A 27,558-nucleotide genomic window follows, 5' to 3' on the forward strand; every position below is an offset into this window, starting at 1 on the left:
TAAGAAGCGGGACACTGCAAAAACTATCGGGGGTGTGTATCAAATTTTAGAACTCTCAGAGCCGTGGAGCATTCCCTGAATCCGAGGTTCCTACAGATAGGTTTGACCCAACCTCTGCGTGCTGCCTGATATTTGGGACAGAAAAAGAGTACACGAGTTTCATTTTCTAGATGGTGATTACATGATGGGCACTCAGTGCTTTGGTTAGTGTCCCATTTGCAAGTAAAAGATTTATTTGACAAACTACCCATCCTGAACTGCATGTACAATTTCCTTGACATAGCCGGGAATATCACATCCAAAAACTGTTCCAATTTGCACTCTACTTTTACGTGGCGGAACAGGGATGTCAACTTGCCGAGTGTAGTGCTCCTGTGTAGGAGGGTTAAGTTGTAGTACCTACAGTGGTGCACAAGGTTGGCCTTAGTTATTGTTGCGCAAGCTACTTCTGGTGTAGCCCACAACTCTGGCAGACCAATCCTACTGGTGTATTTCTTGATGTGATTTAACCATGGAATCTTTAAATCTCTAATATCTACCCAGACATTGCTAAACTCATTCTTCTAGGCAGATAATTCAGGAGAAGTCCACAGTCTTCTCCAGAATATTAGTGGCCTTAGTGCTGCCTCCTCATCAATAGGAAGGAGCCCTAAATCCAGTCTGAGGTGTATTAGAGGAATGCTAACAGGCAGCCCCAACAAGTTCCTCCTAAATGTATTTTCAGTCTTCATGAGGTTGGTAAGCTTGTTGTGCCCCCATAGCTCAGCTCCATACATCGATGCTGCTCTAACCTGCACTTTGTAAATTTCTAAGGCAGGTGCAGTAGGCTTGTAGGCCGAGAGTCTATACATTTTGGTTAACCCTCCGGCTTTTTTTCCCATTTTTAGAGCAGCCTTTGACAGCTGGGTACCCCAGTTCAGGTGTTCTTTGAGCGTTATTCCCAGATACTCAAAGGTTTTTACCCTTTCTAAGGGAGTACCATCTAATACTGGGTTTTGGCGGGTCTTACTAGGAGGGTTGAAAATCATAATCTTGGTTTTGGCCAAAATGATTTCCAATCCTCTTAGTGCACAAAAATTGGCAAAGCCGTCCAGGACGCGTTGTATCCCCATTGACTTTCTGGATAACAACAAGGTGTCATCTGCGAACATCAATGCGGGTACCCGACCTGGGGCCAGCCTCGGGGCATCGATATCCTTTATGCCCACCAAGTGATCCACAAGTCCATTTATATAAATACTGAAGAGGGTAGGGGCCAGGACACACTCCTGGCGTACTCCCTTTCCTACCAGAAACCGTTTGGAAAGCTCTCCTTGTCTCCCACACCTAACCTGGGCATAAGTTTCTGTGTGTAGCCTGATTAGGACATCCAGAAGGTAAGGAGGTAGACCTAGATCTGCGAGAACTTTCCACAGTTTTCCCCTGGGCACTAGGTCAAATGCAGACTTCAGGTCCACCAAAATGAGGTAGAGGCTGCCACCCTCTACAGTCACTGCTCTCCAATACAGGACCTGAAGTCTGAATAACTGATCAGTGGTTGACGTACCTGCCCTAAAGCCAGCCTGGAGAGGACTCAAGATCTCATTTTCCTCAATCCAGGCTTGCACCCTATCCAGGATAATTCGACACATCAGCTTCTGCGTGTTATCTATTAGACTGATGGGCCTATAATTTGATGGTAAGAGAGCCTTTTTTGTGAATGGGTACTATTTCTGACCCCCGCCTACTTTCAGGTCGATCCATTCCCCTCAGGATGAGTTGTAAAGCACACAGAGATAGGGGGCCCATATTTCAGGTTGGGACCTAAACAAGTCCCCAGGTAGTCTGTCCAGTCCGGGTGCCTTATTTGGCACTAGTTTGTTGATAGCAGAAACAACTTCTGCAAGAGTAATTTCCTGTTCCCCACCCAGTCGATACTCGTGGGTGGGGGAGGAAGCAGAAAATGCTACTGCATCTTCACTTGAACAAGCAGCGTACAAAGATCCAAAGTGTCCCTCCCATACAATTGGGGCTATATTAGGTTCAATTGCCGCTTTAGGCTCTCGCACACCACCACTCACTATGGCCCAGAAGGATTTCAGATCTCTATTCTGTAGCGAAATTCTCAGTTCCTCCCATTTGTTGGCATCCCAATCTTTCTTAGCGTTTATGATAGCCCGTTTATATAGATATCTATGTTCCTTGATACCTGTCCTATCCCTGGCTTTAATAGCTTCCAATAAGTCTTTCTTGGTGCTTCGACAAGACGAGTTATACCAAGGATGTGACGGGAGGGGTTTTGCCTTTACGCTAACTTTTGGGTAGAACATCTCCAGGAGACTAGCAGTCAGCTGGCTATTGATTTCTAGAGGCCTGGTCACCTGGACTGCTTGTGGACCCATTTGCACCACCTCTGCCATTTCCTTAAGGTAAGGCACGACCCGCTGATAGATACTTGCCAATTTGTCTGGGCAATCCTGAATATAGGGCCATTTTACCCTCCTCCTATTGTTGTGTAGCAGGAGTGGTTCGTGTGCTGGTGGGAGTGGTTCAAAATTGTTCACCAGGCCCCAGCTTCCTGGCTTAAGTGACATTACTAGAGCATTATGGTCACTGTCTCTCCGTCTGACAATCTGGAAATCAAGAATCCTGTCCCAGGAGCGACATTCGACCATAATATAATCTATGATTGAACAATGCCCTTCTCTGTTGAACGTAGTTTGCCCCGGACTATCTGATTTGAACCTCCCATTACAGGCCCTCAGGGAAAAGGAGAGTGTTAAGGAATTTATTTGGAGGACCAACGGAGTCCATGCTCTAACTGGAGGAATGCATGGTTCCATTATGTTCCAGTGTTGGTTCTCACCATCCTCATCAAAATGGTCTCAGGGTCTAAAGTTGGCAAGTCATTACTAAGATTTTTAACAGTTATAGATTCTGACCCATTCTGAGTCGGCCTTGAGTAGACATTAATTATGGCGAGTCGTTTTTTTGATGGCAATGTTAAGAGGACACATTGAATGTCCATTGAGTTCATAGGCAGATGCTCTGCTGTTGCACTAAGGTGCGTGCCTATCCAAATACTAAGGCCTCCCGAAGGTCTACCCCTGGTCCTTTTTGTGGCCAATATGTCAAACATAGCATAACCAGTTTGTTTATTACTTTCAAGAGCCCAGGTTTCCTGTAATAGACAGATTTTGTGTTTGCCTATGAACGTGTCCCAGGCAGGTCATAATAGTTTATTTTTGATCCCTGCAAGGTTCCATGAGAGGATAAGGATATTTCCTTGTTTCACTCGCGATCCATCCCCATGGCCTTCCTCCACTTCTAGGACTGCAGGCACTGAAGTCCCCTCATCTATTTGGGATATTTCACTTAGTCTCCCCTCCTCCACATTCAACTGTGTGGTTCCAGTTTCATCTTGCCATTTTGTCGACATCACCCCATCTGATTGAATTACATCATTACTCCTAATACTCATACTGTCGCTACTCCTTCTTCTAATAGTCACCCCCTTTGTCACACTACTCTGGAAACCATACTGTGCATCAAGACGATCAGCTCCTACTGTGAAAAAGTTTGCCACATCAGTATCCTTTTTTGCGGGACCAACTGATGTTGTCAAGCTGCGCCTCAACCGTCAGTCTACAAGGTCCAGAGTACTGAAACAGTTATCATGGTAAAACACAGCCAAGTCTGGCGTACAATTCTGGGGCCCAAACCACATATCACTCCCTGGCTGCGCATAGTGGTCAAAGTTGTCCCTTGTCTCCCACAATTCCCTTCTAAACGCTCTATCTGGGTTAGCAGGGATAGGTACGGCCGGATAGAAATGGGTCAGGGGTAGGGATTGAATCTGTGTTATTGGACTTCCCATTGGCCAGTTGCAAATGTGGTCTACAGCCCTTCTGTCCCTGAAATTGATCACTACACTATCGCCCTGTGTCTGTTTCGCCTGTGTGCCTACCCAAGCCACACGTCGTGTGAAAAGGATCTCACCGGAGACTTGGTTTGGAAGCGGCCTGGTTTCTCTCAGCCAGTAAATGCATTTGTTTTGGAGGTCTCTAAATGTTTCTCTTTTCCCTACTTTCAATTCTGGGACCCCTACTAATACCACCATATATGGTGTGGACTCTGGGGAAGGTCTAGGCGAGGGAGGGCAATTGGATCCTGTAGCGTGTTTACCATGTTTCTTAACTTTTTAATTTTCTCCCCGCCTCTTTCCTGGCCCTCCTCAGCCCTAATTTGGCTCTCCCCACTGTTTGGCGGATCATTTCTCCTTAATCGGTCATCATTTAAGGGTTGTACAATTGGTATTTCCACAACGGCATTAAAACCTTCTAATATTACGGGGTTAGGGACCACATTAACTGGCATTCAAGGCCCCTCATTGGTTCCTGTCCCACATTCAACCCGCATTCCGCCCTCAGCATGCACGGTAGAGAAGAGTGTTTCCAAATGGGTCAACCTAGCTTCTATGGAATTCAGTCTGTCATATATGGGCAGACAGGTCTCAGTAAAGACAAGCTCCAAATTAACCCAAAAGTCTTCTCCTTGGTCAAAATTGGACGACTTTCCAATGTCTGTTGTTGTCATAGATCGGTGCCCAGGCGGCTGAGGAGACTCTGGGATAGATATAACCCTTTGGTGCTGATCTAATTGCTGATCCTCGTGCACTTGAGTTTTGGCCTTCTTGTTATTATTCTTGTTCAAAGCCCCGCCTCGCTTTCTTTTAACAGCAGGATCAGGTGCCGGGTTTGTGTCCCTGGATTTGGCTCTGTTGGCGGATTGCGATCTAAGACTCAATTTCGCTATTCCCTGGGTTTCATGGGTAGTTAAAGCAAGTGGTAAACCAGTTACTACAGTGTTCGTGGTTTCAAGGGCACTTGCCGTACTGAATGATGCCATCAGTGGTTGCGGGACCTCTCCTTCGAGGTCGGGTGTTATGGCTACAATCTCAACCGACTGTGTAGTTACTGGTGACAATGCTTGGGCAATCCCACCCAGTGATGACCGTTTATGTAAAAGTGGCTCTGTGGATAGCCTTCTTTCTGTAAGCTCAATCTCATGGAACAGCAATTTAGAAGCTCTCTTTCTCCCCTTTCCTGGCTTGTTGGTGTTCATGGCAGCCTTAGATAATGCTGAATTACCAGGTTGTAAGATGTAATATTAGAACAATATACTAATAGTCACTGACCTTTTATGAGGCGTTAATTGCAGAGTCAAAGGGGGTGGCCCGTCCCGTCCTTGGTTGTTTTCGGACGGGCTCAAACGGGCCCGCCCTTGCCTCGGGCTTCGTCCGGCTCGTCCCGTGACGCGTAGGTGTGCGCTTCCAAATGCGCCTCCTGGTGCTGCTAGCGCGTCCGTGGTGCACGCCGCCGCTGAGAATGCCGGGGATTGAAGGTCCGGGGCGGCAGCGCGGGTAGTGATGGCGTCCGGTGGCGGCAAGGTTTGATGATAGCCCCCGGTGTCAGCAAAGGACAGGCTGCTCTGCTATCCTCACAAGGTAATGCTCCTTGCACATACCATATTAAAAGCGAAACTCCGAGTTCCAGAACGCTACCCGATGTAGGGCAGAAAGTGTAACACGTGTCCTTTGGGCACTTAGTAGTTGTGACTCGCAAGGTTAAAACTCCGCATAGAGCTGCCAGTCTATTAATGCCGCTCATAGGCTGCCACTAAAACGCAGATTCGCATAGCCGTTGTATCTGTCCTCGGCTGCTGTTCGACACAAATATTCAATTATGTTTTGCGACACTCGTGAGGGAGCCTGCCTTGAGTTTCTTTTATAAAAGCAAGTGCGGCGCATGCGCTAATTATCAAGCAAAGTGACATGAGGTCCAATGAAAATTACGGCGCGGCTAACTCAGCCCTTTGCCTCAGGAAGCCCATTAACAATGAACTGCGCAACTCTGGGGTGTTTTCTTTTGGATGACGAAGGGGAGGGAGTAGCTGGTAAGATTTCCAAGGAGGAGCCAGCGTTTCCCAAAAACTGAGCTAACAGCACACCTTCCTACGTCACGCCAAACATAGATGGCATCGGCCTGTCCAGATGGACCGTAATAGCAATTGGACGGGGCGGTAACAAAAAACCTGATTTCCAATCACGCACCATCGTTTAACATAAACGATGATGCAAGCCATTGGAATAGAGGGGCGGGGCTTCAAGTCCCCTTCTGAAATCATATCGATTCCAAGAAGCCCTCGCAGAGGGAACAGCGCATGTGCGCTGCAACACCAGGCGGGATCTAAAAAGAGCATTTACACCATCTTGGAGGCATCTGCACTCTGTTTTACTTGAACATACACTCAAAAGCTTGCAAGGTGAGAAATATATGTGAGAATCCTGAAAGACTTTTCCCTTGCAGAGCCCTTACCAAACTGGACTTCGCTCCTCAAAAACTCATTACTGATTATAGCATGCCCCAAAGTTTTATCACCACTCTAAGTCACTTTACTCATTTTATCTCTGATTTTAACGTTTTTATTCATAACAAGGCTACTGTGCAAGAATGCTTTTTATGAATAATGATTTTTAAATGTGATGGCCAGTATGATCACTGATCCCAAAGATGTATTGAAGGCGCCACCATTGCAAGGGTTTTAATTAACTGTGCACATACTTTAATAAAGTTAAAAAAAAGAAATGCTGAGAATGCATTACCTTGCTGCTTCTCATGCCACAAATGCATGCGCAAACTATGAGGCAGTGAAGCATATGGACCCTTAGTAGGAAAGATAAAGAGATAATAAAAGGTAATAAATGTGTCAAAGCCCCTAACTTGCATATCCTGCCGAACATTCACTCGATCACATATCTTAGTAAAAATGATATATTCAGATGGGAGAAACATTCTTGCCTAGTAATGCATTATCAATTTGAGTTTTTCTTCATGAATATGAACACGTTATTATGTATGGCAGCTACACAATGTTCGTCTGTCTGTCTGTTTGTGCCCCTTACATATTAATGGATCTCTTCAAAATATCTAAGTGAGCTATATTTTTTGCATAACATTTAATTTTTGATTTGTGTTTTAAAATATGCCTCCTTACAACCTTTTTTCCACTATCAAATTTTTATGCACACAGTTGTAGTGCAAAGGTATGTTGGGATTTTCACCTAAAGCTCGAGCTACTCGTTTGACCAGAAAAATTCTACCACTGAAACACAATCTGAATCAAGTCTTGGCTCCAGTTTTCAATGAGGAAAACCTTTGTTACATGACTAATGTCCTTAGGTCATGTTCCAAAAACACAGTAGTTTGCGGAATCACCTAGTTCAAATTTTATAATCATAAACCCCTAAACCCTCTTTTTCTGGAATATGGAGTCCACTACATGGAATGACCAATACAAAATAATTTAGTTGCACTGCAAGTGCTACCAATGAGTGCACTTAAAACAGATGTCATTTTAGCCACCAAGCAGGATTGTTGTCATTTGTGAATGATGTTCTGTGTTCTGCAAGCAGCCATTTTGTAACTTTCCAGCACACATCATATAAATTATCTTCTTACTGAGTCTCTGCAAGGACGCTCGACATCCTGTGATTTTGGGCAAATCAATCACTTAATCCTCCCGTGCCTAACAAAAATGAACGTGTCGGTCTGTATCACAACTGGTGCTCATGTAAAGCGGTCTGATACCTTCGGGTCAAGTTCGCGCTTTATAAAACTCCACAAAACAAAACAAAAACAGAAGGTGCAATAACATTGGCATTTCAAAAATTAGGATTATGACACTAAAACACAAATTGCCCATTAGAGTCCAAGCTGTTTTATAAATCGGCCCAGCTCTCATATCTGATTGCAAACACGGATTTTTAGCTTTTTGCATACCTAACTGCATACCTAAGTGCACAATATTATCATGTGTGACCACAAATGATGGATGTGCGTTGCTGAATTACTGTATGCTGATATTTATGGTAAGACATTTAACCTGTGATTGGGGAAAAATCTCGAGTTAAATGACTTGTCTGGAGATTTAGCTATTGGAAATGGGTGCTTAAATGAGGTTTACAAAGAGATGGGTCCTTAGTTTCCAGCTTTGAGTGTGATCACAACATCGAGAAGGACTTTTCACACTGGAATTACAATAGAATAGTAGACAAGGGGTTCTACTGACTGTGCAATTAGGCTGAAAACAAAGGACCAAACACTACATGTTTTTAGGTGACAACATGTTGTCCTAATGGAGAAAATAAATGTGAACAACATATGCTAATTTAATTCTCTGCAGACCTTAAATGTGTGCCTGTGAATAAAACACAGTACACTGTCGAGACAAAGTTCTAATATCCCCCCGGAACTGACAATTTCCACATTTTAGCAGTTGTACATCTGGGAATTTTATGAATCTCCAAATTAATTAAGCCTACGTACATTAGAGATGAGAGAAGAGTATGCGACTCATAGAGGTATGGATTCTCTTGAAAATCTGCTCCACGATGGTCCCTTAAAAATTATACTTCTGTGTTCCTAAGCACATTCAAGAAGCACCAAGTACCCACTGGAGTATCAGAGTGAGCTGTGCTGCGAGTCTTGTACACACTGGTGTGTCTAAGTAAGTGTGATCCACAGCTAGACCCCGCTCCTGCTATGACCCTCAAGCAAGAGGCTGCATGGCCAGATGCTTCCTGGAAGACTGCTGTGTACCAACCGTAAGCTTTCTGCTACCGGTGAGATCTCGCTACCACAGGAGGGCCGAGGCCTGGCACGACTCCTATGAGCTGGGTGAGAGACTGAGAGAGCCTAGGACCAACAGACTGAGGGGGATATTCTCAAGGAAGTGGCATGAGAGGCGTTAGCCTCCTTGGCTTAACGCCTCTCACCGCTACTTCAGAAACCCAAGGCTGCACCCTATTTTCAAGAATGTGGTGCAGCCTGGCGTTTCCCACTGCGATGGCGCTAAGTTTCACGACTTAGCGCCAACGCAGACATCCTTGCACTAGAGTGCAAGTGTGCAGGGAAGGGTTGTTCATGTACAGGAAGGTGCTCCTTCCTGCACATGAACATTCCTGAAATACCATTTTGCTTTTCCCATGTGTGCTGCACAAGGCAGCACACATGGGAAAAGCAAAAACGGGGAGAAATATAGCATTTCTCCTCATTTTGCCTAATTAAGACCAGGATTTTTCTGGTCTTAAGTTCGGAGCTGCCACCTAATAACGCTGCCCTTGATAATAGATAGCAGTGTCGATCACAATGGGTGTTGCGGTGGAACACCCACTGCAACACCCACTGCACGCCCCATTCACGCTAAATTTAGTGTGAAAGGGGCCTTAGTCTCAAGGCAACGTTAAGCCATCTAACGTGGCTTATATCCACGTTATGTGGTTTAAAGCTGCCTTGAGAATAAGGCGCTCACCCTATCGCCATGGGAACGTCAGAAAAAGTGATGTTCCCATGGCGATAGGGGCTTGAGAATATGCCTCTGAGTGTTAGAACCAAATGGGAGGATGGGCTAGAGGGAGCACAAGCTGCACCTACTGACCTTACCTCAAACTCTGAACCTGAGAAAGGACGCCCCAAAGAAGGGGGAACCCATGAGGAGATAAGTGATGGGATAATAGGATTAGTTGGCAGAGGCTTGACTTGCATCCATAATTCTGGTATTCGTGCACTATTGAATGTGTAGTGGAATTCTATATTTTTTGTGAAATAAAGTACTTGTCTCTGATCTTAACCTTAACAGTTGTGGGACAGTAGCCACTGCCTGCACCTTGGCCTCCTGAACGGGTCTGACATATAGTAACAATATATAGAAATCATTTTTATAATGTCCCAGGTTATAATTTATTGTATGAGTACATCGTCAAATATTCAAAAGTGATCATATCATGACGTTTGTCTAAAATTAGGAAAGAAGATCTTGTGAGTTTTAAAATTAATTTCTTGAAATGATCTTAAAAATCTTCATTTCTGACAACATGTAAAGTTCAATCTTTGCACAAACATCATGATATGATCACTTTTGATATTGGATAAAGAACTTATACAATATATTGTGATCTGGGACCTCATTAGAATAAGAGTCAATTGTATTTAATGTGACCGTACTACATAATGTTATAACTCTGTATGAATGTATAGGTCTAATACATTTTGTTCCCATACATATGAAAATTGTTCTACAAGTGTGATATATAACTATTTAGCGGGGTGCTTCTGTATTTATTCTATTATTCCCAGCAATTATGTCTGAGGCAACACTAATATGCCAGGCAGGGACTGTTATGCAAAGGTGCCCACAAATATGTTACGAATCACCATTGTTATACCAAGTTAGGCCGTATGTCAGTATGACATCATAGCATTATTATCCAGAGTGTGCCAACATGAATTACCGTCAATATGGCATAGAAAACCATGTGCTTGGAGTAGGCCCCATCTTGACATAAATGCCCACAATCTGCCAGTAATTACCACCAATATGTCCAGAATGCTTGAAATATACTAATAGACAAAGAAGGCAGGCATGGACATGAGTTGATGCTAAACACAGGTGATTCCTAAGAATCCAGCCCAGAGCTTCTTTTCCCCCAGTTCATTGATGCTGATTAAGCTAAAAATGTAGGTGTGGATATAAATGCCCATTGTTATCTGATCCCAGGTGGATTGAGCAATATTGGGGAACAAAATGTGATGTAGAACTAACTATGGCACCTGAAGCCATTTATGGAGAAAAGATTTTTGAGGAGAAAAGATTTTTGCTAAGATGATACTCGGTAATCTAAAAGCGTGGGCGGAACTTCGGTCAATCGTGCCAGTGGAACAGGGTGGGTTTAAAGAAGGCCACTCCACGATTGATCACTGTTTTGCCCTGTGGGCTTTAGCTAGGAAATCGACGGAACAAAACGGCAAATTATGTTGCTGTTTTGTCGATTTCCGAGCGGCCTTTGATTCAGTAGATAGAAGTAGCCTTTGGGAAGTGCTAGAAAACTATGCATTGCCGGAGGGCATATTAAATATTCTAAAAGAATTACATAGTGACAATTGGGCCCAGGTCATTAGAGATTCAAAGGGCTCATTAATGCAGAAAATTCCTGTAAAGAATGGCTTGAAACAAGGGTGCGTCTTGGCACCCTTGCTCTTTTCAATCTTCCTAGCAGATCTTCCCATGGTTTTGGAAGTTGATAAGAGTGCGAGCCCGCGCATGAATAGTAATAAAGTTGCATGCCTTTTATATGCTGATGATCTAGTGATCGTGGACCAAACTGAAATGGACCTCCAAAGGAAATTAAACGCTTTTAAAACATATTGTGATAAAAAGTTTCTAACGGTAAATATGGAGAAAACAAAGATCCTATGTTTTGGGAAGAGGGTAAAAAAGTTTAAATGGTTTTTAGGCTCAGACAAATTAGAGATAGTAAGTGAATATAAATATCTAGGCCTCTGGTTTGACAGTGCATTAAAGTGGAATACCCACGTGGCGGCACAAACTTCAAAGGCGTTCTCATCGGTCTGTGGATTGAAAAAATTTAATAAGGACTATGGTGACATGTCACACAGACCGTTACTAAAAGAATATGAACCTATGATACCCCCACAAGTTCTCTATGGTGCTGAAGTGCTCTATCTGAGTGGTAAAATGGGGTGGGACCGGGAGGAAGGAAAGATAATTAAAATGTTGTTGTACCTACCGAACGATTCCATGTTGCAAGCAATTAGATTGGAGGTAGGCTTGACAGCATGGGAGGTAAAGGCACAAATGTCTTTGCTAAGATTTTAGAACCGCCAGATGCCCGGTGATGAACAGAAGGTGTCAATTTGGTGCAGAAAGGAAATACAAGCAAGTAGCTTATATTGGGCACGGGAAGTGAGGAAAACCCTTCAGCTAGTAACTGCACAATTAAAGTTGACCCTCGAGCAACCATCATTGGATTTAGTTTTTACTAAGAAAATGCTTAGGGACCGAGGGCACGAACATTCCAGATCACAAGACCTGGAGTACCTGAAGCTAAAAAAGTCAGTGAACTGGGTAAGGAATGAATGGGAAAAGGAGGTCCGGTTTCCATACTTGGATGTGCTACCCAGTAAATGGTTAAGGTACGAAATTATGAAGGTTCGGGTAGGCTTAAACCCATGGATGATCGATAGCAAATTAAAAGTAGCCCTGATCCAACCTGATGGTATTTGTAAATGTGGCCTAGGTGTAAAGAATGATTCAGAAAAGGGGGTGGTGATGAACAGAGTGCCTGAATTAAGCAGACCACTCTTACCCAGTCCAAAGATCAGGGCTTGATCCATCACCGTTTTTTAGCTCACTGCACCATCCCAGCTCAGAACTTGGCTATATGCAAATTAGTCTGTTCCTGTCCCAGTGCATGATGGGAACAGGGCAAACCAAACTACCAAGCCAATTCTTATACTGGGAAGGAAACAAGCTTCCGGGGACCGGTTTCTGCCATTTCAGGCGTCGTCGGCCCGGCTTGCTTGAATTCTGATGGTGCAATGAGCAAGGGACTCACATCTGAGTATACCCTTCCACGCTTATGGTGGACAAAATGATTCAGAAAAGGGGGTGGTGATGAACAGAGTGCCTGAATTAAGCAGACCACTCTTACCCAGTCCAAAGATCAGGGCTTGATCCATCACCGTTTTTTAGCTCACTGCACCATCCCAGCTCAGAACTTGGCTATATGCAAATTAGTCTGTTCCTGTCCCAGTGCATGATGGGAACAGGGCAAACCAAACTACCAAGCCAATTCTTATACTGGGAAGGAAAAAAAGCTTCCGGGACCGGTTTCTGCCATTTCAGGCGTCGTCGGCCCGGCTTGCTTGAATCCTGATGGTGTAATGAGCAAGGGACTCACATCTGAGTATACCCTTCCACGCTTATGGTGGACAAAATGATTCAGAAAAGGGGGTGGTGATGAACAGAGTGCCTGAATTAAGCAGACCACTCTTACCCAGTCCAAAGATCAGGGCTTGATCCATCACCGTTTTTTAGCTCACTGCACCATCCCAGCTCAGAACTTGGCTATATGCAAATTAGTCTGTTCCTGTCCCAGTGCATGATGGGAACAGGGCAAACCAAACTACCAAGCCAATTCTTATACTGGGAAGGAAACAAGCTTCCGGGGACCGGTTTCTGCCATTTCAGGCGTCGTCGGCCCGGCTTGCTTGAATCCTGATGGTGCAATGAGCAAGGGACTCACATCCAAACTACCAAGCCAGGTGTAAAGAATGACATTTTACATATACTATTGAACTGTACATTGATTTTAACAGTGCGAAAAATGTTTTTACATCCAATATTTTTAAAATACAAGGTGAACTCACGATCGGAGGAGGTTGCTCTCCTTACAGAAATGTCGTTTTTAGATATAACAATTGCGTTGGGGAAATTTTTTAAAGCAACAAGAGAAGCTGTAACGGAGGCATCCAAGGAAGTTGGGAAATTTTAAGACATTAAGATTTTAAAATACGGAGAATGTCAATTTAGTGTTTTTATGGTTTTAAATGTATATAGAATGTTAAAATGAATTATGATGTAAAATATCCATTGCTAAAGATGATCCATGGTCTTGTGTATGGTTTATAGACTATTGTCTAAATAAACTTTGTTTTTACTACTACTACATTTATGCTCTCATATTGCCTTATCTAAAGTACTTACAATAACACTAAACACTGACATGGTGAAACAGCTGCTGACAGAACATGTTGGAAACATGGGTGGGTGGTAGTTTCATATGTATGCTGTATGCAGTTCATGCACAAACTTGGAGAGTATCAAAATTAATATATGTGCTGCAGACAGTACTATTTCGAAGACAATGTGCATACAACTCCATGCTGCACCTGAATGTGACTATGATGCAGCAAAGTACATGGCTGAGGAAGAGGCCTGGGGCACATCTGTGAGGACGATATATGGAACACTGGGTAGTGGTCACTATTTCTTGTTGAAGACCGAGAGTGATGAGGTGAGCATCAGAAGGCCAATGGCAGAAATGACGTACACACATGCTGCCGAGGGCCCACGAGGTGAGCATTGCTCTTCCATGTAGGAACTTTCAGAAGTAAGTAGGTACCATGGGGTTGTACTACATGCTCTTGGGACAGTGACCCATGCCATCGGCAGTTACATAGTCCCTCTCTTTTACTGGTGCCCATCAGTCATGGACAGAGATGCCATTAGCAGCACCAGCGGTGCAGCTGGTTGACAGGTGCTTTGTCACTGCTCCCTGTCCTCATCCAGTGAAAGTCACATTTCCAAGATCCAGGTCACCGCTGTCATGGACTTGCAGAGGAAATTGTTTCACAAACCCATTGCTGTCCTTGATTGTGTGTGAAGCTTGCGAATAAACAACTTGAGTGTAGCAGCTGTATTCTGACTCATATATCTCCTGAGCCAGTGTCTGAAAGTACACACTCAAGACTCCACACATCATGAATGACTGTTACAGCAGATAATGGCTGTAATGTGGGCTGATCAAAAAAGTGAACAGCGGTCAGGTATCTGATAAGGCTTATCTATTATCACCTTTATCTGTGTCAGTGGTTGGTATAATGCCTGAAAGACAGCATGTGCTGCCTCTCACTGGATCTAAAAATGACAGGTAACACATATAATGTTTAGCTAAAGTTCTTCTGGGTGTATAGATTTCATGGGAACCAGTTGCTTTAACAAGCATCAGCAGATTTGAAGGGCTAATTTATTGTGACACAATCTTTACAGAATAGGTGGTGTAAACAAAGAGCAAAATGATAGCATTCCCTTGGTTTTGGGAATTGATGAAATTAACTTCTGTTGTTCGGATAGAATAAAAATGCCTGACTGTCCTGTTCATGGGACAGACTGGACATAAAACAGTATTTGGAGAGATTATGGAAGATGGTCTGTTATTGTGTCTCTAAAGTGTTTCTTGTTGGTAGTGCCTGTGTAATATGAAAAAACAGTAAATTGGTGAAGTCTTATTTAAGTTAGGCCAAGGCACATTGATTACAATACATTTACATTAAAGCAGGGGAATGTTGAATCCACTCACTTCCATTTTTTAGTTGTGCCTCCCAACTTTCACTGAAAAAGAACCATTATATATTTTAAAGCTCAAAGTACACACTACTAAAGAATGCTCACAATAAAGGGACTGTAGGCGGCATCTTACATTGAGGGCACTCATGGGTGCAGTTTGTACTGAGTGTGCGAACTATATGAGCCACGGGATTATTAAAGTTAAAACTATTATCCAAGATCCCAGGGCAATTTTGCAGAAAGGTGTGTTTCAAGGATAAGGAAAGCGTTATACTCTGTTACTTAACTTCTCAAGTGAAGAGTGGTTGGTTGTGCAGTCTATTCAGGGTCAGAGCACCTATGTGTGATCTTTGTGAAGCTCCCAATAATGGTTCGCTCATCTTTAGAAGTATCAGCTTAATTCTACTTATCTGGTACTTAAGTGACTGTTAAGAAGAGAATAAGAAAACTAAATCAGTTTGTATGTCCGTAAAATATGCGGAAGCTTAGATTTCCTCATCTCTTAACAGTACCTAAAGTAAACATGCCAGCAAGAGTCAGACAATCAACTTCCTACCTCCCAAACATTGACTCTAGCTTTCACATTCATAAAAGACCTTCTTAGTCAACAAGTTTGCCAGCACCCCCATTCCCCTTAGTCTTTTCCAGCAGGTTTATATCAGCCTTCAAGAGGTGATAAAGTTGTTAGAAAATGTTTCCGAAGTCAGAACTTCCATTCCATCTGTCTGTCCATCTACACAACTGGCAACTCATCTGTTAATCCATTTATCATCAGTATGTATGTGTGCCTATCCATCCACCCACCTATTCTTATGTCCACCCTCCCTTTCACCAGTCAAACAATCACATATCAGTCCACCTAGATAGCCATCATAGTCATCCTAACCCACTTAGTCTAAGGAATGCGAGAAGATATCCATACATAATGTATCTCTTTTCTTTCTGACATCTGGCTCCATTGAAAGGCTGTTCTGCTGAATCCTCAGCATTTATGGATTTTAATGAGCTGGTTTTTAAAAGTTGTCTTTCTTAATAAATCCCATTATATTAAAACCGATCTTACTAAGTTAGGGCTTCTTTGGATTATTAGTATAGGCAGAGAAGATAATTAGTTTAATGGGTGCAAATGTCATATTATTGAGCTCTTCCTTCCATCTTATCTTTTTCCTACATACACTTCAAAATGATTTTCACAGGCAGTGCTTACTAGCAAAATGTCGTTATTTCAATTGAAAGCTAGTTCAATCTATTTTGTGGATACATTCATCCCTAAAGGTTGCCGGTTTGTTATAGTAATATATAAGAACTTTTATGGACACATTGACTTTAGAATACTTTGTTAAACTGCTTTATATTTTCTTTTTTACTATCTATCTCCTTTTAGGTGTATTTCCATATTTTTTGTGGAATTCCAAACATACTTTGGAGAGGATTATGCTCGAACTGCTTGGATTCATTCCATTGTTGATTGTACCACAATGCTTTGTGGTAAGTACTGAGAGACCAAAAGTGGTCATTATTTCAACATGTGTGTAGTAGGTACAGCAAAGGTATCCATCTAACAGTCAATTGTGCTTGAGAAAAAAAACTATTTGGAAGATAACAGGAGTGGAAAATTGATTCTTCTGGCCCACAGAAACTAAAAACCGTACAATATATCCTACCACAAAGAAATGAGGTTGCAGGAAAGTTTAGCATTATTTTAATCAGGAGAGATTTGTCTTCTTTTTATCAAATATTTTAAAGGTTCACAAGATCAGGACTTATTCTCGGACAAATAACCCCCGTCTTCGTCATCTAAGTAATTTATTGCGGTGCTTACTACAAAAGTGAATACATAGTTGCAAATAATTACATTTATGTAGAATTCTGAAAAAATAGAAAATAGGGGTGAATGAACTATAATAATTCGTTCATTTTTGCATATGCTTTAATTTTTCACTGTTCTTCACTAAATTTAGGGAGTGGCCGAAATTGTGAATGTTAGGCAACACACCCAATATTGGCATTCTCAACTCAAGCAGTCTTCAAATATCTCATTGTGGGTTGAACATAACTGTTTGGAGGTTCTCCAAACTGTTTTTAACGATGCCTTCTGCCTCTTCAAAAATACAGGAAGGGGTTGACACAAGAAAGATCTAATCCAGACAGCTCTGATTTTTGCTCTGAATGCTACTTCTTGCAGGAATTAAAAGCTTAATTTTGGCTGTGGTCTGAAAGACCGGAACAACAGGTTCCACTTGTATTAATTACATGTACAATAAAGATAGTGTATTAGGATAATATAAATTCCATAAATTGTTTTTGTAAGAAATGCAATAAAATGCTTTCTGTGATTCAATTAACTGCTAACAAATTGTTTTTCGCAAGCTTTCTTTCAAAATGCTCACCTTGCACTCTGGGATGGCTCCTTTTCTTTACGAAATCCAGCTGCCTAGTCTAGGAGCAGCTTGAGCAAAATAGGGCCTGATTTAGATATTGGGGGACTCAAGCACCGCGGCAGATTCAAGTACTTCATCAAGCTGGCACCCGTCTGCCCGTCGTATTTAGATGTTGCAGTAATAGACAGTAGACCACCACAGCAGCAGTCTTCTCTGCTGGCTAACAGTACTCCGTCAGGCCGGCGGATTTGCACCAAGTCGATGTAGATGTTTCAGTTTGTGCTGGCAGTGTCCTAGCAGTGGTTTGCGGATGGAATGAGTACCTAGTGGAGTGGTGACTGGTAAGTACAACTTATTATTGTGCAAATACACATACGTGTCATGTTTACATGAAAATCATGTGTAGGGAATGTGCTATGTCCGTCTGTGTTACATATTGCATGCCACTCACACAACATACACACACAATTGAATGCCCACCAACATGCACCACTAACACAGCACCCCCAAACACCACAACAACAAATATTTTGTAAGTGCCAATACAGATGTGTTCAATTTACCTTGATAAATTGGAAAATGAACACTACTGCATTACACCTAAGAAAAATATTGCATGTCAGAGCATTGCAGAAATACATGAGGCTACCTCAGTTGGAAAATTGTACGAGTAGCTTACCTTAGATCTGAGCAACAATGGGGTCGTTTGGCATCGCGGTGGAGTCGGAGCAGCAAAGGAGGGACCTGGGCAATTGGGTACTAGACGGAAACGGAAGCAGGTAAAAATTTAATATTTTTACCTAATTTTCTTCAATTCCGCCAACTCAAAGTAGGCGGTATTCCTGCCACAGATGCCTCGACAGAAAGGCATATCATAATCAGCGGGGGCCGCCATCCACTTCTGCCGATGGCGTTGTTGATGCGGACAAAGATTCCTGGGGGATGTTGCAGAACCGTGGTGGACTTTTGCCCATGGACCTGCAAACGTATAACTACAGAGGGCGAACCGCCAAGCCGGTGGGCAGGAAGACTATTGAAAAAGCGACGGCAGGACCTGATCTACCAAGATCTAAATCAGGCCCTTGGTTTCAGACATGTGGTAGAAATACAGTAGTGCACAGCACAGACCAATTTGACTTCAGTAGAATTCCAACTCGAAAAAAAATTAGCATCTCTGCAGTCAGGTAACTTATGACCTTGCCCAAAAGAAAATGTTGTGAAATCATTGACTACAATTAATTACACCAGGTTTGCTTAACAAATTGTAATGTGCCAAGGTTGTGCTCCATTCTGTTGGAATAATCTCCCTTGTTATTTAAAACATATTTCCTGATACGCCTTTGACCGTATTTCAGAACGGAAGATGTTATGATATTGTTGTTTGCAGATATGTATTCTTTTGTATTCCAGCTCCACTTGGCAGTTATGTGAGTAATCATTTTTCCTGTCAAGTGGGAATCATGTTAGGAGGACTGCTTGCTTCTACTGGATTAATCCTGAGTTCCTTTGCCACAAGCCTGGAGTACCTGTACCTCACTCTGGGAGTTATGACAGGTACTTAATAGCTTCACAAGCCTTTTTCGCTAGTACGCTGTAATTGCAAGATGTCATTTTCTGCTGTCATCGTACCTCTTTGACGAGGTTTGTTGCATCCAGAGATCACAAAAAGTGTTCATTTATATTCATTTTTAGGTTCATATTATGTTTTTTCTACTATGTAATGCAACATTTTTTTTCCGAATGCCAATATGTAAAATTTGTTCTGTGGAATACATGGCAATGTATGGACATCAGGCTGTACAAACCACTATCCTAAGAGGTAGGCCCTCATTACTCAAATGGGAAAGTTACTGAGGAAGAATATCTCTCTCCTTCACATAAAACCCAGAAGAATAATGTGCAGTGATCCATAAGGAGGCACGGAGTTCAACTTTGTCTCATGTGCAGGGACTTATTGAAATGGCGCCTGACCCTGCCTATGCTTTTCTTTCCCAGTTCCTAACGGCTAGGGCGCTCGAACTCGGACTTGGAGGAACTGAGGGGCATATTATCAAGGGATTTATCTCCGCTTTTTTGGCTTTAAAAGCCAAGAAAGCGGAGATAAAATGATCTCCCTATTACCTAGCTGTCGCTAACACCAGTTAGCGACAGCTAGTAGGAGATATCACTAATGACATGCAAAGTGGGCGCGCCAAGATGTTATCGCTATCTCCTATTACCAACTTTTGGAGATATTAGCGCTAAGCGCGAATATCTCCAAAAGCTAACACCTGCCCTGAGCAGTTCTTAGCCATGTTATCCAATGGGAGGTGGATAACATGGCTAAGAGCATTAGCTCGGTAATGCATGAATATCGCTGACTTTACAGCGATATTCATGCATTTCGGCCGATTTTTATCGCTTAGGAGATAAACCTTGATAATAGCAAGGCTCCTAAGCGATAAAAATTGCCGCAACACGGCGATAAAATTATTGCCGCTAAGCCAACATAGCGATAATTATCGCTAGTTGTTGGTAATATGCCCCTGAGTTCGAGTCTCGGCAATAACGCTAAACATCCTGTGATTCTGGGCAAATCACTTAATCTCCCCGTGCCTAACAAAAATGAATGTGTCCTCATGTAACGTAACTGGTGCTATGTAAAGCGCTCTGATACCCGATTCGGGTCCAGTACGCGCTATATAAAACTCTGAGAAAAAAAGAAAAGTGCTGAATAGGTTTACAGATCCTATGACGCCTCACTAAAACTAATCAAGAATATGTTCAGCAGTTTGTTAGTCTTAACCTGAATGTATTTCCAATGAGTACTAGCAAGTCTCCCAGAGATATACCTTAATGTGGGTGTTCCTTGTGCACACCATGATAGAACAAAGAAGCGCCCTCCGAAATGAGGGAATTGGTGGGGCATCACACAACGCCTCTTCATCAAGTGGGGTCATTCCTGCGGGCACCTCCTGGAGAGCTGGGTGGATATAACAATTTAGGAGGGTAAATTATCTATTTGTGCACTCAGCAGAGCAAAAGGGGATGCGTGCTACCATTACATCACAGGAGTAACATTGGGAGTCATTGCATCAAGGTAATTTTTCCTGTATTTTATACTGCATGACTTTACTTCACAAGTTAGTTAAGTTTAAGAGCCCTAATCTTAAAAATATATCTGTGTGTTTTTCTGTACATGTATTACGAGCTAATAACTTTGACGTTGATTGGTGCGTCGACACAAAACTCAAAACAAACGTTCATCAACCTCTGCTACTTTGTTGAAAGATTTGCGCTGATCCGACAGGTAGGCCAAGAAAGATAGGGTCCTAAAAGTGCAATTTCCCATAGGGAATTTAGTTTATCGATATACAAAAAAATTACTGAATGGAATTATTACATCAGTGTAATTTTTGTGGTTTGATGTAAATTCATTACACCAATTTCGAGGAATTAGCTTTTAAAAAGAGGTTAACGCTCAGGAAACGTTAGGTATGTCTGGAAGGTTGAACATGCTACCAACATTTTCAAATATAAATAGGCCATTCTTATTGCCTGTGTGAGCTTTTTCTCCCACCAGCCATTAATCTGAGTGACTGGTGGCAACTCTGAACAAAATGTTGCAGCTGCAATTACAGAATTCAAAAAAACGGTTCCCAAACCCTGAAAAGAAAATTTTAAAAGCCCATATCGGACAGGAGGGACACACCTTAACCACCATGGGCATGTGGGGTGTCCCAGAGAGACCCCCCTGAAGTCAAATAAAAGAAAATAATTATTATGGCACACTGCTACCGGGATCAACTGATTGCAAGCATCGTGCCAAGCGTGGCACCCACTGTGGAGTCATTGACCAGACCAAGTAGCCAACCACCATTGTACAGCCTGCAGGTGAAATGCAGCGGGTTGATCACCTGCAGTGGGTTGGGTGCAGGGCTAATCAACTACAGCACCTTACTGAAGGCTGTCCACAGTGGGGGACCTGTGGGTGTTTGGCTGCACACAGGGGGGGGGGTCCGGCAAGGAGCCTGGCAGGATGCCGTGCCAAGCAGAGGTGTTGGGTGCAGGCCAAAGGCCAGATGCCGCAGATTGTTGCCCCCTAGGGATGCCCACAGGCAGGATTGGATGACCACAGCAGAATTTGGCTCAAGGCCTGTGACCAAATTGTTGTTACTCACAGTTGAAGGCCATGCGTATACTGGGCGTTGGTCACCGCTTGCTTAAGCAAGTTGTGTGTACACTCAAGGTTGAATTTGATTAGGGAAACCCAGAAAAAGGCTAAAGTGATGTCATATGGTTAGGCATGATTGCCCCTTTATCCCACTTAAGATGTTTTACATGACACATCCCACCCACCTGATTTAGACTCTGAACTCACCAGTGGCCATCTACTTCACTGTTAATGGACAAAATATGCATTCTCCATCACTGGCACCAGGGTACGAGCACAACGGGCAAGGAGTGACCCATAGAATTGTATGGAGTGGCATTTCAAGAATGCACCACCTACAAACTTAACAACAAACTGGGGATATTTCATAGGGTTTGGATGACATCATCTGAACTTAGTACCATCATAGTTATTATTATTATCAAACGAGATTTGTAGGGCGCACAGCTATCCCGAGAGGGCTCCTGGTGCAAGAATAGACAGCAGAAGAGAGCTGCAGTGCACAGTTAAAAAAAGCATTGTCTTCAGATTCTTATGAAAGGTAAGTAGAAAGTGGCAGTTCCTAAGAGAGACTGGAAAGGAGTTCCAGAGTTTCAGGTCCAGATAGGCAACAAGTATCCCTTCATCCAAACAAGGCGATACCTGAACGTTGCGAACAGTTAGAAGTTGGATGACCTCAACTGTCGGGTAGGCACTTAGGGTGTCACCAGATCTTGAATATATGAGGGAGCCAAACCATGTCAGGCCCTACACATGCAGCACAATGCCTTGAACTTAATGCGCTTGTCGATCTTAAGCCAATGTAATTCATGAAACAGAAGGGAGGTCGAAGCATGTCTCAGCAGCGGAAGAGTAGGTTAGCTGCTTCATTCTGAATGATTTGTAAATAACGAATCAAGGATTTATTTGCGCCCAAGTACAGTACATTGCTGTAATCCAATCTAGTAATCACCAGAGCTTGGATCACGGTTCTTTGAGTGAGCAGTGGAATTAGCCAAAGGATCTTTTTGATCCACTTGAGCACAGCGAAGCAGGTGGCGGTGACCTTGGACACCTGTGGTTTCAGAGAGAGCTTGTTGTCAATAATAAAGCCGAGATTCTTGACCTTGGTCGCCGGAGATGGTAAAGGCCCAAGTGAATCCGGCCAGTGATTGGTTCCAGGTTGTTACCCAGAACCAAGACCTCAGTTTTATCACTGATAAGCTTCAGGGTGTTTTTATTCATCCAGAGGGAAACATTCCTTAGGGACGGATGGAGTAAGGAGAGATCGTGATGTTGAGCAGCTGATAACGAAAAGATAATCTGGGTGTCATCAGCATATGAGAAGAGATTGAGCCCATGCTTCTTAACAACATCAGCCATCGGACAAACAAAAATGTTGAAGAGAAGTGGGCTCAAGATGGATTCCCGAGGAACACCCGAGGACAGAGCTGATAACTTAGATCTTACTTTGGCCAAGACGACCTGGAAGGTGCAATCTTTCAAGAAGGAGGTCACCCACCTCAAGGCCAAGCCTTCTACGCCCAAGGCCTCAAGTCTATCTGCCAGAATAGAGTGTGACACTGTATCAAACGCTGCACTTAAGTCAAGCAAATTTAGAGCAGCCGTACCACCAGAGTTGAGCTGTTGCCTAAGACATTCTGTGACCCCACGGAGAGGGGTTTCGGTACTGTGTGCCACCCTAAAACCAGACTGTGATGAGTGGAGCATCTGATGAGACTCAACAAATGAGGAGTTGGGTGTTAACATGCTTTTCTAACATCTTGGAAAAAACAGAAAGAAGAGAAATTTCCAGTTCTGAGGGACATATCCTTTGAAGGAAGTATTGAGAAGTTTAAGAATAACAGTTAGGGCAGCATTGTCTAAAAGTCTGAGTTTTGCAAGAGGAAGGGGATCTAATGGGGAGCTGGATTTTATAGATTGTAGTACAGTGTTTAATGTCACCATGTCCAAAGAAAGCCATGCCCTAATTTTAGAGGACTCCACAGGCTGATTAGGCGAAAGGTACACTTCCTGGTGACCTTCCAATGAGGCATCCCAATGCGTAAGGATCTCCAAGTTTGCAACATCAACAGCTAGTTGACTGTGAATTGTATCAACTTTTCTCTGAAAGTACATGGCTAACTCGTCACACTGATGTTGAGAAAGAGTAAATGAAGGCAGAGTGTTACCAGCCGCTGAGAGCTCATTAAGTACTTTAAAAAGAGTCTTCTGACAATGTTGGGAACTAGTAATCTTCTCAGTAAAGTACGTCGCACATGCTGATTTACAAACGGCATGATATGTTTTCAGCGCCCCCACATATTCGGACTTAGCCTCAGTCGCATAGCATTTCCTCCATTGCCTTTCCAGTTTTTTACAATGTTTCTTTTCATGCCTGAGGGACACAGTGAACCAAGGAGCAGGAGGATGCATTTTGTGCGTCAATTTAGCTGAAGGAGGCAGGATGGAATCAGTGGCCTCTATAACCCATTGACGAACGGAAATGTGGTCTGGATCATGTTGGGAGACAAGGGTGGGCAATGCTTTATGACCAGCTTATTTAACTCTGACATGCTGAGATTAGACCAGTTCCTGGAACTAGGTTTCAGAACAGGCTGAGAAGGAGAATTGAAAGTATCAATGATACTAAAAGGAACTGCAAAGTGATCTGACCAATAGAATGGAAGAGGCGATGCTATGCACAAGGCTTTAAAGTTAGAAACAATAGGGTCCAGAAGGTCCTCTGCGATGTGTGTAGGTGCAGAGTTAAGGAGGGCAAGATTGAGAGAGCCTAAGTTGTTGATAAAAGCTGAAGCTAAGTAATCATCTGCATTTTCAAGATGTAGGTGAATATTGCCAAGCACAGTAAAATTGGCTAACCGCAAAATATGGGGAGCCAGTAAGTCAGGAAGAATTGAACACCAGACGCTGGGATACCCAGGGGTAGGATAGATAAGAGACCTGGAGAAATTACATTTTATGGTGAGAGAGAGAGTAAATAGCAGGGCTTCACGGTTAGTAATCTGGAGGTCCTCTAGTTTACATTTATAGCTCTTTTAAAAAATAATGGCAATACCTCCGTCAGTTCTGTGAGGTCTATTTAGCCCCATCAGAGCGAAGTTGTCAGGGAGTGCTAAAATAACATCACGTAAGCATCCATCTTGAAGCCAGGTTTCTGTACGGAAAACTGTGTTGGGACTAGCATCACAGAGAAAATTAAATAAATGTAGCTGGTGCATGGGGAAAGAGCGTCAGTTCAAGCTGAAACACTGAAATTCTGGGGGCGGAAGAGGATCAGCCAGACAGTTGGAGAAGAACACAGGTGCAGCCACCCTGACCTGTGGACCATACGCAGGGCTTCAGTCCTAGGGCGGGAATAAGGGGAGCATAAAAACTGGCAGAAGTGCATGAAGGTGGAAGGTTTTCAGGATTGAAAACCTGACAATGATTGTTCGGTGTGGACCTTAGGTTATGTAAAACAGGGGGGACTAAGATATTGTTTCTGGCTGCAAAGGACCAGAGTTACAGGCCCCAGTTGGACGCGGACGGGCGAAGACGGGCTGCGTGTCCACTCCACCATCCCTTTTGAGAGGTGGTGAGAAAGCAACTGGACTGCTCACCACCCCGGAAGTAAGCTTGGCACAAAAGTGATGCCGCAAGGTTTCCTCCGCCCGCTACACAAACGTCACGACAGCCGCAGCAGACCAGGGCACAAGGCAAACACCCAATTGGGCGACAAGATCCAAGTAAGTCTCTTAAAGGGCACTAAACAGATAAAATGACTGGCTTAGCAGCATGATAAAATATAGTTAATATGGAGCACTACACAGATAAAATGACTGGCCGAGCAGCACAATCAAATATAGTAAATACGGAGCACTACACAGATAAAATGGGCAGCCACAACTCTGCAAACGCATCTCCTGGTGCACTACTGGTTGGGAAATGAAGTCCTCTTGGATGCTGAGGGACCTTGGGGCCCAAGAAACCCTCCTGGTACTTTCTGTAAGTCCAACATAGCAGGATTCCTGAGAGATGGTCAGAGGCCCCACCCACTTTCTCCACCACTCTGCAAACGCCATTACTACTTAAAAATATAGAACTTCACTGAAAAAAACAAAGGTTACATAAACGTTATAGTTAGGAATTAGCATTTAAAAAACATAGAAATTCGCAGAAAAAAAACAAAGGTTACAGGGACGTTATAATTAGGACTTAGCATTTAAAAATCATAGAAATTCACCCAAAAAAACAAAGGTTACAGGGACTTATAGTTAGAGTCAAGTTTCACTCGTACAAAACCAGTGAAACTCAGCAGTTATAGTTAGCTGAGCTAACTATTGCTAATGCCCCTACAATGCACTGCTTATGACCTCACATATTACATAACTCATGAAATGGTCAGTGACATCACTGATGAGGTTCTTCAGACAGCTAATACATTTTCCGGTGGCTCTCAAGCCACTGCTCTCCTTCAAGGTTCTGAATTGTATGCTGGTGTACAAATGCACGTGAGCAACAGAAATGTAAAACAGAAATGAAAAGACACAGTAAATCTTGTCACACATGTTGAAAACACATTTTGATATACAAATCACAAAGATCAATTATTCTAATCCAATGTCATCTTGTCAACTTAGTGGCCTGCAGTGAAGGTTGTCAAACATACCCTGTCATGCTTGATGAATATTTAAGTTATTATTGCACAGGTAATGAGTCAAAAAACTGGCTTATTCAACATGAGGTATGAATTTCCTATAGAGAAAATGAGTTTTTTTTACTAAGAAATCAACTAGAGGGGAGTGCTCCATATAGAAGCACGGGCCCTCACACACCCCAAGGAGTGTCATGCTTCATCATCGGGAAGCTCCTCGTTGAGCCGGTGATACAATGCCTAACAGTCCCCACAGGGGTGCTCTTTGCCAGAGTTCTTTTCTATTTGCCGTTGATGAGTCTGAGGTGTGATAAAAAGGGTGTGTAAGTGGTGAATAGAGTGGAGTGAGGGTGCTGTAAAAATAACTATAGGAGCCTAATAAAACTAATGTAATCACTGGGTTCCTATGTTATGATTAAAAACCTTCAATTATTGCAAGAAGTGGATGTAATGGTCCACTCTGATATGTTCTAAATAAGGATGTGGGTCGACATGTTTCATGCCTATTACTGTCCATGTGATCAGTCAATCAATCAATCAATCATTTGTATAGCGCACTACATACCCGCGAGGGTCGGGTTTCAAGGCACGGTTGGGCGCTACTGATCAAACAGCCAGGACTTGAGTATCTTACTGAAGGTCAGCAGGTCTTGGGTCTGTCGTAGGCTCAGTGGGCGGGTGTTCCATGTGTTGGCGGCGAGGTGGGAGAAGGATCTCCCAACGGTGGTTGTTCTTTGGATGCGCGGGACGGTGGTGAGTGAGAGGTCAGTGGAGCTTAGCTGGTGGTTGGGGATGTAGAAGGAGAGCCGTCTGTTGAGGTAGGCTGGGTCAGTCTTGTGGAGTGCCTTGTGTGCATGGGTGAGGAGCTTGAAGGATATCCTCTTGTTCACTGGGAGCCAGTGCAGGTTTCACAGGTGGAGGGTGATGTGGCCGTGGCGGGGGTACGTCGAGGATCAGTCATGCCAAGGCGTTTTGGATGCGTTGTAGTCGTTTGATGAGCTTGGTCGGAGCTCCCGTGTAGAGGGCGTTTCCGTAGTCGAGTCTGCTGCTGACAAGGGCCTGGGTGACTGTCTTTCTTGTATCTGTCGGGATCCATCTGTAGATCTTACGGAGCATGCAGAGGGTGTTGGAGGAGGAGACTGCACCAACTTGCTTGGTCATTGAGAGTGTTGAGTCAAGGATGATTCCCAGGTTGTGTGCGTGGTCAATGGGTGTCAGGGCTGCCCCCAGTACCGTCGGCCACCAGGAGTCGTCCCAGGCTGAAGAGTTGGAGCCGAGAATGATGTCCTCCGTCTTGTCCGAGTTCAGCTTCAGGCGGCTGGTCTTCATCCAGTCGGCGACGGCATTCATTCCTTCGTGGAGGTTGGCTTTGGCGGTGATGGGGACCTTGGTGAGGGAGAGCATCAGCTGAGGGTCGTCGG

The 27,558-nt window shown here is 43.5% G+C and overlaps 1 protein-coding gene across 1 annotated transcript in view; it reads left to right on the plus strand.

Moving 5' to 3' along the window:
* The window catches only part of SLC16A12 (solute carrier family 16 member 12), a 1,078,196-nt gene that overhangs the window by 858,288 nt on the left and 192,350 nt on the right, over positions 1 to 27,558 (plus strand). The window contains exons 9-10 of the mRNA XM_078642924.1: positions 16,352 to 16,455; positions 18,759 to 18,902. Coding sequence (XP_078499050.1) covers positions 16,352 to 16,455; positions 18,759 to 18,902 — 248 coding nt within the window. The remainder of the gene's footprint in view (positions 1 to 16,351; positions 16,456 to 18,758; positions 18,903 to 27,558) is intronic.

This window comes from Lissotriton helveticus, chromosome 5_1 (genome assembly GCF_964261635.1).
Source record: "Lissotriton helveticus chromosome 5_1, aLisHel1.1, whole genome shotgun sequence".
In the NCBI taxonomy this organism is placed as follows: domain Eukaryota; kingdom Metazoa; phylum Chordata; class Amphibia; order Caudata; family Salamandridae; genus Lissotriton; species Lissotriton helveticus.